General features: G+C 38.4%; 1 protein-coding gene across 8 annotated transcripts in view; it reads right to left on the minus strand.

Annotated features, from left to right (window-relative positions):
* SIPA1L1 (signal induced proliferation associated 1 like 1) overlaps positions 1-15607 on the minus strand; it is a 201543-nt gene that overhangs the window by 64917 nt on the left and 121019 nt on the right. For all 8 annotated transcript variants that reach the window (XM_059849637.1, XM_059849631.1, XM_059849638.1 and 5 more), the window contains one exon: positions 3792-5612. In XM_059849637.1, coding sequence (XP_059705620.1) covers positions 3792-5289 — 1498 coding nt within the window. In that variant the 5' untranslated portion in view covers positions 5290-5612. The remainder of the gene's footprint in view (positions 1-3791; positions 5613-15607) is intronic.

Raw genomic sequence — 15607 nt, forward strand, 5'->3', positions numbered from 1 at the left:
CATTTGTCCTAAATGGCAACATTAGCAACTACTGTGTGAGAAGGATGGAAGCAAAACAGATGCTCTTGGTTCTTTCCATGAGAACTGTAATTCCCAGACCCAATTATGGGGACAGAGCAGACAGCTCCTCTGGAGTGATAGGCTCTCTTTCCTGAACTGCACTTGGACAAGCTAAATAAATTTTTCTCTCTGTGTGACTTTAGTATTGACTGGAAATAAGTCTTTAATAAACATGTCTGCAACTTTCACAAATTGGTTCTTGCACTGGCTTCATCCTCTCCCTCTTTTTTTAGGCACAAGCTTAACTTATACACGTCTTCAACTTTTAGTTAAGTCCTTATATCAAATACACCTTTTAAAACACACCATTATTTAACCACCTTGAAATACATCTTCTGCATCATAAGAGGAGCATTCATTACCTATAAAAATAAACAACATTTCCATGTGAGTCAGTTGTGTATGAGCTTCTATTAGTGAACTGAGAGAAGAGACTGAAATTCATTAGATCCTGCAAGGTTCATTTCTCTCCACTGAGTACAATGGGATTCTGCACAATTAGTGCAGATATAAAGTGGAGAAACTGAATTCAGCCTGCCATTATGAAGTTTTCTTCCCAATATCTTTTCCTGAGTATAATTTTTCTTACCTCCACTAAACTGTCTCCACCAGTATTTTCACATTTAGAAGTCTGGACACCAGGCCAGAATACTGTTTATCAATTCCACTACTTTGTAGAAGGATCAATTTCCTTTACATACCAAAACTCATCCATTTGCATTCATTAACTTATACAAGACTCATCCATAAATGTCATATGGAAATATTTTACACTAACTAGATTAAAATATTTGAATTAATTTGAACCATGTTAGTAATACTAGAAGCTCACTTATCCTTCCTCCATACACTGCTAAAACTTCAGATGGATCTATCTTTTAAGTAACAGTACCTGTAAAAAAATGAGCTATTGATTTCATATAATTAAAGACTTCAGACGAGTTACCATCAGCATTTCACCAAAATACCTTGAAGAAATTAAAAGGACCTATATGAATTCAATGTCTTTCATCCTTTTTTTTTTTTAAGACATGCAATTAACTATGTTGTTTTTCTTTTATGTAACAAGACATTTTTCATGAAATCATGCTGACTGGCATCATTGATGATTTTTAACTGGCAGTTCTTTACTGATATAGTCCCAAATGACATTCTTTGTTATCTCCAGTTGGAATGAAAACCAACTCAGTTTACAATTCTCTGGAACATTGCTTTTTATTCTTTGCAAACTCTGAGGTTACTAGGTGTTCTCCAAGTCCATGACATTTTCCTGGTTTGAGATCTTTAATAGTTACTGATGTCAAATCGGAATTCATCTAAGAATACTTCTAAGACTATAAAATTATACAAAGCCTACTGACTTGAGCTGATCCTACTGAAACTTGTCTTTTGGCACTGTCTGTTCCATTCATAACATCATAAAAATCCAACCTCCTCTTCCAGCAAAAAAATTTCTGCATCATTACTTGCTTTATGTTACATTAAAAAATTCAGTTACAACTGACTTTAAGTTTTTTTTTTTTCCCCTATGATGCTGCTTCAAATTTTATCACTATCCCACCTCGTCAGCTTAGTCTAAAGTTTGCTCAGGGAATGATGATACAGGTGGCCAACAAAATGTGTTTTGTACTTGTAGAAAACTGGGGTTTGGGATATCTAATGAGGCTTCTGAAGCACAGCTTTTAAGATAAAAATCTCTGGAAGAAACAACACCCCTGGTTGGGACTCTGCTGGACTAACACAAGAAATGTGAATTTAAACCCCCATTTTATTGCTTAAGTTAAAAAAAAAATAAAAATCACAGCTTCTTCTCCCCATCCAATCCTACTCCATAATACACATTTTTATATCTGGCTGCCCCTCATCAGTACCCTTAGGACTAGATTATGTAGATTTTATCAATTCTTCCTAATTATATCCAAAAAAAAAAAAGGAAATGTAATGGTGACTGAAATGTAGTAGCATGAGGGTGTGGTTTCCCTTAAGGAGAAGGCAAACCAATAAATTGGTTTTGCCCAAGGGCTGAAATTCCACACCTCCTTCCTCCTCTGCTGTTCACTTCCATCCCTTACCTGGCCATATGGCTTTGGCACTTTTCTGACTGCAAGGAAATAATATCCCTCACCAGAACTGGAGAGAAACAATCAAGCAGTAAGCCCAAAATTTATCGTGATGGCAAGAATTCTGCTTGCTTGTTCAGTAGACTCAACTGGTTTATCAAGTTCTCTGAAAACAAGAGAACCGGTACAAGGAAGGGGGAGGAATAATGTCTGCCCCTCTTAGGGCTGAAATGCTGTAAATCAGGTCAGCTGTAACATGAAACTTTAGCTGCTGATTGCAAAACTCACTAGACTGATAAGGAATTAAATTGTTCCAGAGGGAGACAGAGAGGAAGATAATCCCAAAGGTCACAAATCTGAGGCTCTCCCTTCCAAACATACCTTATCCTGTATCACACATCTAGCTTACTTTTCCCAGGAAACCATTGTTTTTCCTAACTCCTATGTCTCCAAAGGATATGGATCAGCACTCTCAAAAACATGGTGCAAAGGCTACCTCTCAGTCCTAGAATGCAGAAAGAGACTATGGAAAGAGTAACAAGAGCCATCTAAACAATGGACAATGCAGGGAGGAAGAGGTGAGAGATGGACATATTTTGCAGGCAAGAGACAAATGGGAAGTGAGATTATTACCAATAACATGCAGTTAGGAAGCATAAGCTTTTTCTTTTTGAGACCATCAATTTAATTCTAATCAGGCATCTCTGTTGCTTTCGTATGTGAGGAACAAGCTCTTTTGACCTGCATTCACTGAAGAGAAGAAACCAATCCTGATCATTGGAATGTAAGGAACAAGCACTCTCCAGGTCAGTCATCAGACCAGCTCCATCCATCAGGAAATATAACACAGTCCTGCAGACTGAACTCTTTTAAAGGACTTTGGTCTGCAATCCTTTCTGATCATTTTCAGAATCATGAGAGGGAGATCTGTACCTTCGGTACCAGTATTATTTGACTGGGGGGACAGAGAGGGGGAGTATTTGGGTAATGTTTGGGGCTTGCTCTTTCCTAGAGGTCAAAAGGCTTTGATCTGTTGCTTTGGGCTTTTTTCTCCCTCCCATACACATCCAATGGAAATTATAATCCTTGGTTTTAGGGAGGGCAGAACTATGTGATAAGAGAACTGCACTCTGGTTTTTCAGATATACTGCTGGCATTGAAACACAGGTATTTGTGTGTGTACATTAAGTTATATCTATACATGTCTTCATTTCTGTATTATTCATTTTGAAAATTTTTGAAATGGATTATTAAGCTAATTAGTATGCCCAAAGATTATTGTAAATGCTACCCACCTAAGATGCACATTCCATTAAATCCTCAGTAAATCAACTCCTGGCACAGTGGGAAGAAAGTTCTCATATTTTAGGATTTTCTTGTTTCTATCTTTCAAGCGTCAACCCCTGCCCACTCCTATGGATACCCAAAGCTGTGCTTCAAGACATTCATATTTTGTAGCCATTGCTACCATAGCTATCAGCAATAAAATTCTCAACATTCTTCTACTCCAACGCTCTGAAAGACTATTAGATATAGCACATACAATCAGTACAATACACCATTGAAGAAATCCCTAATTCTCGCAAATACTATTAAGTATCAACTGGATTTTGCATGTTTGGAAAACAAAAAGTCATTCTTAAAACTCAAGGAGAAATACAATTTACCTACCTTTCTGGTAGAAGAATTTTCGATAATAATATGCACCAAGGTCTACATGTTCAACGATGTATCTTTTCACTCTGTCTAGATGTAATATCAGATTCTCCTTGGGAACTTCCAGAACTGCAACTCCAGCATTTGTGCAATGAGAACTCAGAGTCGACTCAAATGAGGCACTTTCACACCCACTGAAGGAACCTGAATTAGATTTGGAAAGGCTGATCTTCCTTTCTCCTTCCCCACCAATCTCATTACGAAAATAAGGACAACTCATCACTAGTTCATTGCTTTTATCGTCCCCCTGGTCCATATTAAGACTTCCTTTTGAATTCAGGTCTTCAGTGCTGCCCATTGGAGAATTGAAACTTGCAGAATGGGATAAGGGTCCAGAGACAAGTGATGCTACAGCAGCAGCAGATGCACCTGTCGTTGTGTTCCTTCTTTTAATAACATTATGCCTATTGATTGCTGCTTCATTTAAATCAAATAAAATACTCTGTACGTCATAATGAGCAAAACACTTCGGACAAGTCCAAGGCTTAATGCTATCTTCTGACCTGTTATCTTCAAGATCTGAAGACTTCCCAAGTTCCCCTTCACCTTTGGCATTACGCAGCTTACGAAAAATAGATGAATCTCCTGTCTCTGATTTTGAGCGTCTCTTGAGTGGCTTCTCCCTTTCCTTAAAGAGCCTCAGGTTTTCCCTTTGAGTAATAGGTCCATCTATCACATCTAGAGAGAATCCTGAACCCTTGCTTCCACTGGCAATCAGAAGCTCACCGAGTTTAGTTGAGCCTGGGCTTCTCTGATCAGACTTTTCATCTTTATAGCCCTTCAATAAGTCAAAAAAACTATCCCCTGAAGTTCCCTGCTTATCTATGGAAGATGTGCTGCCATACTCTCTGTGCAGAGATGGTCCAGATTTAAACGTGGGTGAAATACATTCATCAAAACTATCCACATCAAGCTCACTTATGGTGATGTCGCTGTTGCTGCGCTGTCGTATTCTGCGCAGAGCTTTCCTTGGGGAACTGGGATAGCCATCGGGTGTAAGAAACCTGGAGTCCAGATTCTCAGATTGTCTGGTCTTGTTTTTAAGCGTGCTCTGGATGCTCTTTAACATGACAGAATCACTAGCATTCAGGTTAACAGAACTTCCCTGACTCCCAGGACTGCTTTTAGAAGACATGCTGTCAAGGCAACTTGACGTTTCAATATCTTGACTAGATCTGCTTGTCTCCTTGATGTTCTCCTTCCTTGGGGGCCAATCAGCAATCCTTGCCCTGACCCCCATTTTAGGGACTCCAGGGGTAGAGGTAACGTGATGGGAACTCTCGTTGCGAGGAGGTCCAACTGGCGCCATGACTGCAGATCCTAAGCTGCCATTCTGTGACCTAAAGCGCCTCATGTAGAAGTCATCCGAGTGGACTTTTGAGGTGCCATCTGTTCCAACTGATACCCCAGTGGCAACAGCCCTTTCGGTCTGGGACCGCTTCAAGCTGGTCATGGTCTTTCAGTATGTTCAACCTTAGTAAGTTCCAAAAAAACCTACAGTCATTTCTGCTTTTTAAATGCACAGTTCTCTTCTGGAGAATAGTCTCCAAAATATACAATGGTTGCATGAGATCTTAATCATGGACATTTAAGGACACAGTTAAATGCTGAATGTCCAGAAAATTCAGATATTCAGTAGGTTTTGATAAGAAATCATTTCCTTTAACTTCTGCATTTTAAGAAGCGGCCATGCTCCAATACATTCAAATAGTTTTAACATCACTCGTGCTCCAAAATGTCAGAGGTGTAATTGAATGGCTTATGCTTCTTTTAAGCCTAGAACAGGAAAAAAAAGCGAGAAAATAATTAATTCCTCAATACAGAACTTTTTTGGTAACTGATACTATCAAAGTAATTATTACACATAATTAATATTTTTAACAAACATGTTTTTGAATCATATTGATCATCATCACAAAAATGCAGTGCTGTTACATGGCAGCAACAAGTTTTCTAGGTATTGTTGGGTTGCCTTCTCAAAAAATAATGCTGGGTTCTGGTTCCAACAAATACAAATTTTTCCTTCTGAATTGATTAGTGATACTTTTTAGTTGGGTTACTGAACAGTGTTACAAAGCACAAGTAGGGAGCTTCTCAGCTAAGGATACATACAGCATACATTTCCCAGAGAAATTATATAAGAGCCAGATAAGGACTCCAATTTTTATAACCACTTTTAAGAATTTACCATTTACAAGTCATACATCCTTGGTTGCCATTAGGTATTAACACAACCTTTTCAACTTTCCCATTAAAGTAAATATCTGATATGTTAACTTCAGAAAAGAAAAAGAAAAAAAAAAAAAAAGAAAAAAAAAAAAAAAAAAAAAAAAAGGAAGCTTATTAGGAAAAAGCGTATAAAATTGTAAGAGAGGATGGCTGGCAACAACATTTACTTTGTGCTTTGCACAGCCTTATCTGCACAGTCCAGAAAGCATGTATTACCTCTGACCAGAGTTTACAACATATAAAAAGGTTAAAGCTAAATAGAAACACATACTTTTAAGTAACTTGATATGAAAAGTTTCATTTATTTCCCTGGCTAATAAAATTTTGTCTACCACAGCTCCTGTATTATTCCATCTTCACAAAGTCACAGAAATTAAATGCCTTTCCATACCTCATCAGTACAGAAGTGATTACAAAGCCTTCAGTACACTGCCCTTTGAGGAGCTAAAAAACTATAATCCACAAATACATCCTTGCTGGTAGAAGACAAAAGCATGGGATTGTCAAGATAAAATCTTGCATTGCTGTGTACATCATTTAACACAAAGAAGTTAATAATTTTCAAAGGCTGAACCAATCACACAAAATGTGTCCTTTAAATATTTGCCAAATGCGTGCAGACATGCTGCTGAACCAGCACAGCATTGACAATACAGTATTGTCTGAAATCAAGGCTGTCTGATGCTTCCAGGAAAACCAGCACTTTCTGCAGTCTCCGAACTACAGTACTTTGCACCACACTAATTAAATACCAACCCAGGGCACCTTCTGCCTCCAAAGGCAGCATGTTTAAATTTCACTTGCCATATAAAGCACTTCTTTAAAATAGCTGCTCTTAATATAAAGCTCAACACATAAGGAATACTTAAAATGCAAGCTGACTGCATCACACGTAACAAGAACAGTGCGAGTCATCCAGGGTACAACTCTATTTGCACAGGCATTTACATAAACACAGCTTGTCTCCTTGTAATGCTGCTACAGTCTCAGAATCATGGAACGGTTTGAGTTAGAAGGGACCTTAAAGATCATCCAGTTCCAACACCCCTGCCACGGGCAGGGATGCCACCCATTAGATCAGGTGTTGAACACCTCCAGGGGTGGGCCATCCACAACTCCTCTGGGCAGCCAGTTCCAGTGCCTCATCACCCTCACATGAAAGAACTTTTTACCATTTAATCTAAATCTTTAAATTTTTGAGTTTAAAACTGTTCCCCCTAGTATCACTATTTCCTCAGGTAAAAAGTCTCCATCTTTTTCAAAGCTCTCTTTAAGTACTAGAAGGCTGCAATAAGGTCTCCTCACAGCCTTCTCCAGGCTGAACAATCCCAGCTCTCAATCCGTCCTCTTAGAAGAGTAGCTCAAGCCCTCTTATCCTTATGGCCTTTCTGTGGACCTGCTCTAACAGTTCCACGTTTCCTCTCATGAAGAATCCAGACCTGGATGCACTACTCCAGGTGGGGTCTAACAAGGACAGAATACAGGGGAGACTAACACCCCTGGCCCTGCTGCACTTGATGCAGGCCAGGATATGGTTGGATTTCTGCACTTGCAGCATTGTTGACTTCAGCTTTTTGTCCACCAGCACCCCTAAGTCCTCCACAGGGCTGCTCTCAAAAAGTTCCTCTCCCAGTCTGTACTCATGTCTAGGATTGCCCTGACCCAGGGGCAGCACCTTGCACTTGGACCTGTTGAACCTCATTAGGTTCTCACAGACCCACTCCTTCAGCTTGTCAGTGTCAGATGGCATCCCTTCCTTCTGTTGTGTCAGCTGCAGCACTCAGCTCTGTGTTGTCAATGATACTGCTGAAATAACAGGTTTTTTTTCTAATTAGAAGAACTTTAGAAAGGCAGTCTACCCATGCTGCTGTTTGAAAACTACTGAATTCAGTATTCAGCCATAACTTTTTACAAGTTTCAAACACTCTCCAGCCTAAGAACTAATCAGGCTGGTGAAACAACTTTGTGCACCATCAGATCAAGTAAGGGAAAATGCAAATACTCTATGCCATGATATAACCTAATCTTCTGCCCATACTTTTCAAAGTATGCCTATCAAAGTACCTACTTTGCAAGGCGCCTATCAAAGAGTGTTTAAGCACTATTAACCTCTATGAAAAGGCAACACTTCTCAGCACTCCCTAAAGTTCTATACAGGCTTGCTTTTATAGGCAGGACAGAAGGAAAATAGAATGAAAACTGATAAGGATTTAGGGCAGGAGAATGCCAGACTAAAAGGGATCATAAAAGGAAAAGTCAAACTGAGGGTTGAACATAAAACATGCAAGAGTACAAGCATCCACTACCACAAGCTGCTCCACATAGTCTGCAGTGAAAGCCAAGATTTGTCCCTCTCTGTTCCCCTTCCACCAACATTATCACTGAAAGCAAAGTATCCACCTCCTCCCCCTCAAATTCTGTTCTACTGAAACAGATCACCTAGTAGTACAGGTTTGTCATTAACTTCAGGACATAAGTTCACGCAGCAGCTCTAAAAATTCCCAAGCTTGGTATCGACCACATAAGCATCCAAACACCACCAGCTCTCCCTACCTCCCCAAGTTATATGTCTTCCCTTAAAAATTTTCAGGACAACAATCCTAAGTAAGGATATAGCTATACAAAGGTATCTCTAATCATATGAAAAAATATAACTAAGTGGTCTATGTTGTATACATGGTTCTGTCATTAGTTACGTAACCATACAGTTTATTTTCCAAAGGAAATTCTCTGTTCCTGACTCAGCTTTATGCATGTCTCACTCTGGGGACCAGATGTTTCATGTTCTGCAGGTTTTTGCAGCTGCCCTCCTTCATCTGCTGTAGCAGCTGGAATACAGGCCGTAAATGATTATGGTAATAGTTAATATCATACTCTGAAGAAATGAACACCACCATTGATTGTGTCTATATGAATTAAATCACTATTAAGTCAAATTTTTTTTGAGAGTGCAACCACCTGTCCATGTTTATTTCTCTAGACCTTCCCAACCTGGTGTCTAATTCGAAACTTAACAGTCTGGTGTAAAAGGTTTGATTAGTTCCAATCAAAATAAAGTGAAAACATTACATTTGATAACATCAAAAATTCCTAAAGCACAGGTCCTGGGCACACTGGTTATCAGCTTTAATGAAAATAAACAACAACAGCAATCTGTACTTTAACCTTTTCTAGCGTTCATTATTTGCAAAACACAACAGCATCAGAGACAGAGCGAATCCCACCGGATTTAAAAGACCAGTAACAGGTGTTATTTTGAATGGGAAAACCGGCCAGAATTTAAATATTAAGCAGCAAAATTGTGAACACAGAATATGCAATATATTAAAATTAGTTCCAATTACAAGATCAGCAGTATGGTAGCTACTTGTAATGCCAAGAGCAACATTTGTGAAGAGTAACAAATCCTACTTGGTTAACATTTCAATATAGAAAAAATACAACTTAAGGTAGAGCTATGAATATCTACATGAACACAATATGGCGAGGACAAACTAGCAAAACCATGAAAATGTACTTTCACAATTCATCTCAAATTACTGAGGAGGCCAACAAAATAATCAGATGAACCGCTATATAGAAAAAGCTGTAAATTAAGACCACATGCAAAAACTACTGAAAGGGTACATGAAAACTTAGTACTGATTATATCAACTGAAAACCTGAATAGAGAGTTAAGAGAATAATCATAAAACCAATTATGTCCTTATCAGATTCCATACAATAATTAGTAAAGCAATCCCAGTATCTGTTCAAAATAGGTCTCAGATACTTAGGACAAATTTTCTTATTTGGTTTTTACCAGTACCAGATGACCAAGTAACTAATCTCAACTCAAAATAAGCACAAACCTACGTTCATTCTTTTGCTTTCTATTTATACTTTTTAAAATCGCTTTGCTGTCTCCTCCAAAGCGAAGTTTTAGGCGCAGGACAATGAACCACACTTACAAAACTTAAAAGAACCCTGTAGATGAACTGCAAGATGGTTTTGCTGACTCTACCACTCTTAAAAGGCAGGGAAGTCAAGGATCTTGATTTCTTATTTGTTATGCCTGAAGTCACACAGAAAAATGAAGACCCACCAGTCAAGATTTCATCTAGAGACCTTTGGAATACAAAGCAGCAAGTACAAGTAGTTGATCAAGAATAAATATCTCACTGAAATCAGTTCAGGATAGTAAAAAAACCTCAGCTACTGCACAGTAAGCAGCTTCTATCTTGGATCTAGTTAGACAAAGAAGATAATTCAACAACTACTTGTTAAGGTGAATGGAGGAAAGAAGCTCATGCCTGACACATCAATTCAGATACCTTCTATTACAATTTTTCCTAGCTTTAGTTATGTGTAATCATGCTCCTTTTCCCTGCAAAGTAGTGACTTTACCCACAACTGAGTCTTACTTGACAAGATTCAGCACTTACTGTTATCTGCTGAGAACATGATGAGACTCCAGATAATCATGGGTGCTAATGATCCTAATAGTCTGATGTTGACAGAGACAGATTTGAGGGCACCAAATTATTCATGACTCATAACGTTCCAAAGGAAAGACTTCATGCTTCACCATCAGCCCTCATTATAAAGTGGTATTTTAAAATTTAAAATTTGGAAATGAGTAAATCTGTTTCAACTTATAGGAAAGTCTCCCTTCTGCCAAGCCTCCATAGCACGGACCTGCTCCACTCAAAACAGTAAAACATGGTAGAGGGTGGTAAAAGTCATACATTGCCAGGGATACTTTAAAATCACCAAAAATGTAGGATAAGGAGATGAGAATAACATTTTATGGCAAGCAGTTGTTAAAAACTTAACTGTTACCTTCTCTGGTCCATGGGGTTTACTAAAACACAGTCAATTTAGGAAATGCAGTGCAACAACACACATATTATTGGCAGCAATCCTTGCTAACTTTTACTGGGAAAAGAAATGCCATCGGTATAAGCTCCTGAAAAATAGAAGCTCCTCTAAAACTAGAAAAATAAATGAGAACAAGAAAAAATATTTTATATAAGAAAGCTTATCTATTTGTGCCACAAATTCTTACCTGAATTATAACAGATCAAACCTCAGGAGGGAATACTAATTTATCAGCCAATTAAGTTATTATATGTACAAAATAATGTCTAATTGCATAAAATTAAATCCTTAGAGGAGAAAAATTCAATTTAGCCTTTTGAAATACTTCACCTGGTTACCGCTTATTAACTTTATCCTTTTCTTCCCAGGATTACTTCCATCATTGTAATTGCAGGAAAGCTAAAAGGTTCATTTTTCTGAGGAAGTTTTTACAAACTGAAAATCTATTTAAAGAATAGTGTTTGGTATTTTACTAACTTACCGGCTTTATCTTTTTTCAGACTTAGCAGAATTGCTGGCTTTGTGTCACCTGAGTTTGTGATAACTGTCAGCTCTGCACAGACAGACAGATTCCCTCAACCTCCTTTTCTTTTCCCTCCACGTCACCAATTTATGTCTACAAAACTTGTCAGTGATTCACATGTCAGCAAGTCTGTGTTTCTGCCTTTTTCTCTCAATGTTTCCTTGCACCCTAACCATCAGAAAAAAAAATCTTTGCTCTGAGGACACAGGGTGCCATCTGTTGCCGTACACACAATGATCACCTGCACTGATTTGCTAGGATTTAGCACTGCTTTATTCTTAGCTCCATTCTGTGCTGAAGTAGGTGATGCAAATACACATGAACCTAGGCAAGGTTACATTGATTTTAGGGTGTAACAGTAATTACTGTGAGTCATTACCACCAGCTTCTGCACTCTTGCAGTGTATGCCTCGCTACAGACAAAGCCAAGCTCGCTCTGCTTCCACAGTGGAACATGCGGAGGATGCGCAGTCACTAGAAAAGGGTGCTGAGTTGAGCACATCCACTGTGGCACTCAGCAGAATTTTTTCCCCCAGGTTCTGAGCCCTGGTAACCACGGTGGTAAAGTATCAGCTGGCTCAGAGCACAGTGAACCAGCTGGCCTCCCTGCGCACAAGACCATGAACTCACACTCAATAATCATAATCTCCTGTAGTCAGTGGTAAATGCTCGTGACATAACAGGATGGTAAATGAAGCATAATAAAAGCTATCAAACTGAGACAGATATAGCAACACAGGGGACAGTCATCTCCCACCTGTGCACTTCAGCACATTTTGTTCTCTTATGATTTCCTACTCATTATTCACCAGGCAAACTCAACAATATCTCAAAGCCAGAACTGCATCCTCCGTTTTCACATCCACTTCACACGCATTAATCAAGACACGGATATGACAATTCTCAAATGTATAAGTAACTGTTGCTGAAACAAATACCTAAAAACTCCTTTTAACTGACACAGAAAGGAAGAGTGAGAAAAAGACTGCACATGGTCATTCCTACTTCAGCACTCATGTTCCATTTTGGTACCAGTGTCAGTCATCTAGTTAATTAAGTGTAGAATCCCATTCCTGGAAGGTAATTTACAGGATCGAAAAGACAGATTGCAAGTCTTACTGTATGCTATACTGTATTCTATTCCTGGAACAAAATTGTTAATAACAATTTAATTTTAAAAGGAATGCTTACTCTCTAGGAAATGAGTCTACATCGGTGGCAACATGAAAGCAAATTATTCCAGCTCACAGATACTATCTCTAAAGAAAGCAACTTTTTACCAACTACAAAACAGTTTGATTTTTAATCCTCCCTTTTCTTATTTTCAAGAGATGCTTCTTCTCTGTCTGTTTCTCCGTTTGTAGCTGTTGCTATACTGCATCCCTGGGTAATGGTTCCAGAAACAGACTGCCCCTCCTGGTGTGTGAACTCTTTTAAAAAGTTGCTTTACTGACAAGGGTCCAAGTTTATCAATGACTAATACCTGATACGTGACAATCAGACCTATGAAGAGTCCCAAACCAAAATAACAAAAAAAAAACCAAACCAAACCAAAACAAACCCCAAAACAAATCAAAACAAAAAAACCAAAACCAACCAACCAAACAAAAAACCCCCAAAAAACAAAAAAAACAGACCAAGAAAACCTCCCCCAGAATGGGCTGATACTTTCTGGCCTAGCCCAGGTACAGTTCAGTGTAAGAGCTACAAATTCCAGTACATGCCAAGGATGTTCTTTCCCAAGGTTTGCATCCTTGCTCACACTTGCATAGCACAAAGGCCCATACAAGTCCTTTCTCCCCCAGTGTGGCCACCATCTGTTCCCAGCAGTTCTTTGGTACCAGTACAGAGACAGAATTTAGCCTGTGGTCTCTGAGCTGCTTCCACTGGCTCTGTTCATGCTGGCCATACTTGGCAAAGGAGTACACAGACATCACCATGTCTCATGACGTGCCACAAACATAAGAGCTGAGTGAGACCTCAGTTTGGAAGAGGGGTAAAGAGAGTATTTAACCTACTCCAAAGTTCTAAAGAGCATATTCTAACCTACTCTACCTCTCCAAACTTCCAGGTGCTTCTAAGTAGTCTGAAGTGCAACTCAAAACTAATTTAATTTTTCTTGTAATGGGTGTTGGACTGCATCACTAATTTGATAAAAAGATTATTTAAAAATTATAAGCCCATAATTTTGCTAGCCTTTGAGATCTTTTTCTCAAGACCACTAATATTCTTTTACTCTATCACTGCACTTGCTTCTCCCTAAATCATTGATTTGGTAAAAGAATTGCAAGGAGCTGTTCTGGTGCCTTCATGAAAGTCATCCAGCTCTCAAACCTCCACAGAGCACTATTTCTCCATAGGTTGGCTGATAATTAAGCCATGCATTTAAGTGAGAAACAAAAGCAGCTTTTCAGGAGCAAAAGTTAAAATTTACCTAAAATTAATAGGCTTTGTTTCCACAACCCTGATATTAATCATCTAGAGAGCCTTTCACATTCATACACATTCCTGAAGATGCTCTTGCAACTATTGCTCCTGCTTTAAAGGTACTGCTGCAGTGCTGGACAGGAGAATTATGTGCAGAGGGTGTCACCAGACATCCACCCCAGAGGTGTTCACCAATTTCTGCCCCACCACCACTCCTTTGCTGATGTCCCAGGCCCCTTCTGCAGCCAGTCACACACAGTCTCCTGTCACTCTAAGCCCACTTGCTGGTGTTGTTGACAATCCCCCTGCACAATCCTTCCTTCTCAACCCTGGGACCCTCTGCCATGCAGCTTTTTTGGCCCCAGCCCCCAACAGGATACAACAAACTCCATCAGTTTAGAATTTCAGACCTCAATTTGCTCCCTCAATGAAAGCTATTCAAAAGACAGCTGAGCATCTCATCAAACAAAATATCATATCTTCAAGCTTCCAAATAACTCATAGGTGTTAAACGAATTTGCTTCCTTACCAGCTAATGTGAAAATACCAACTAGACCATTACTTGAATCTGTTACAGTTCCTGTATATTAAAAAAATAAAAATTAAAAAAGACAACTGGAAGTTCCACATATAAAATCAAACATTATGTTTGCAAAGTGAAAAACAAGTTTAAGCTACTACTGAAATATAACATTTATAAATACACACCCAAAAAAGGCTTTCCTCCCCCCAAATAATCTATTTAAAATGTCAATCGAACTGCCGAAATGGTATTCTTTTATGACAAAGACTTGGTGTTGAAGTTAAAATATTTTCCCCTAAAATACATAATTTGCTTTTGTGTGTATATACCATGTAAATTTTTGTGTATATACATCTATATATATTTACACATAAGATGTTAATGTTATATTTCTAACACTTCTCTAGAAGAAGTACTTAAATATAACTTTAGCAAACATGGTAATTAACCCTCATGTCATTCTAAGACTTCCCACAATTACTAGTGTTTCACACTAGTAAATGTGCTTAATTAACTGCATTCACTATTGCTCTATGAAGAAAACAAAATTAAAGCTAAACCAATCAAATGTTGATTGTATGTTTCTACAGGAAATTTTGACTCTAATAACCTGGAGTATGTCCTGCAGCATGAATCTTTTAGGTATTCAGATTATTCAAATCTTAGGCAAATAAAGACAGCACAAAATAATTACATTGAAAATTACAGTCTAAACTATAAAGTCATACAGGGCTACAGAGAGCAACAGAGATGCTTTTTACAGTTCACATGTTTGAACAGAGGAGAAAGCACGTAATTCTCAAGCAATCCTTGCAAGAAAAACAGCAGCTTCCATTAAGTGACTGCCACATCCAGTCAAGTGTGCAACACCAAGAAAGGAAGTCAATTAGAAACCTTAGGGAAAGACAGTAATTTGAAGCAAAAACTTGAACTTTTTTTTTTTTTTAATCCTATGACTGCAGTATTCACATTGAAATGCATTCAGTGGAACCCTCCACAGCTTTTCACTAAAAATCCTTTTGGGAAAAAAATAAAAACTCTGTAATATTCTTTTCATCAATATGCCAATTTATCTTTTTCAAATTGCAAGTTTTGTGTTACAATTCTGCTAAGCTCTTGAAAGCATACTGGTATATCAGTGTAAAGAACATGATCTAAGAGTGCAGATAAACAAAAGGTTAAAAAAAAACTCCCGCTAATAAAAACAGG

Source organism: Haemorhous mexicanus, chromosome 6 (assembly GCF_027477595.1).
Source record: "Haemorhous mexicanus isolate bHaeMex1 chromosome 6, bHaeMex1.pri, whole genome shotgun sequence".
In the NCBI taxonomy this organism is placed as follows: domain Eukaryota; kingdom Metazoa; phylum Chordata; class Aves; order Passeriformes; family Fringillidae; genus Haemorhous; species Haemorhous mexicanus.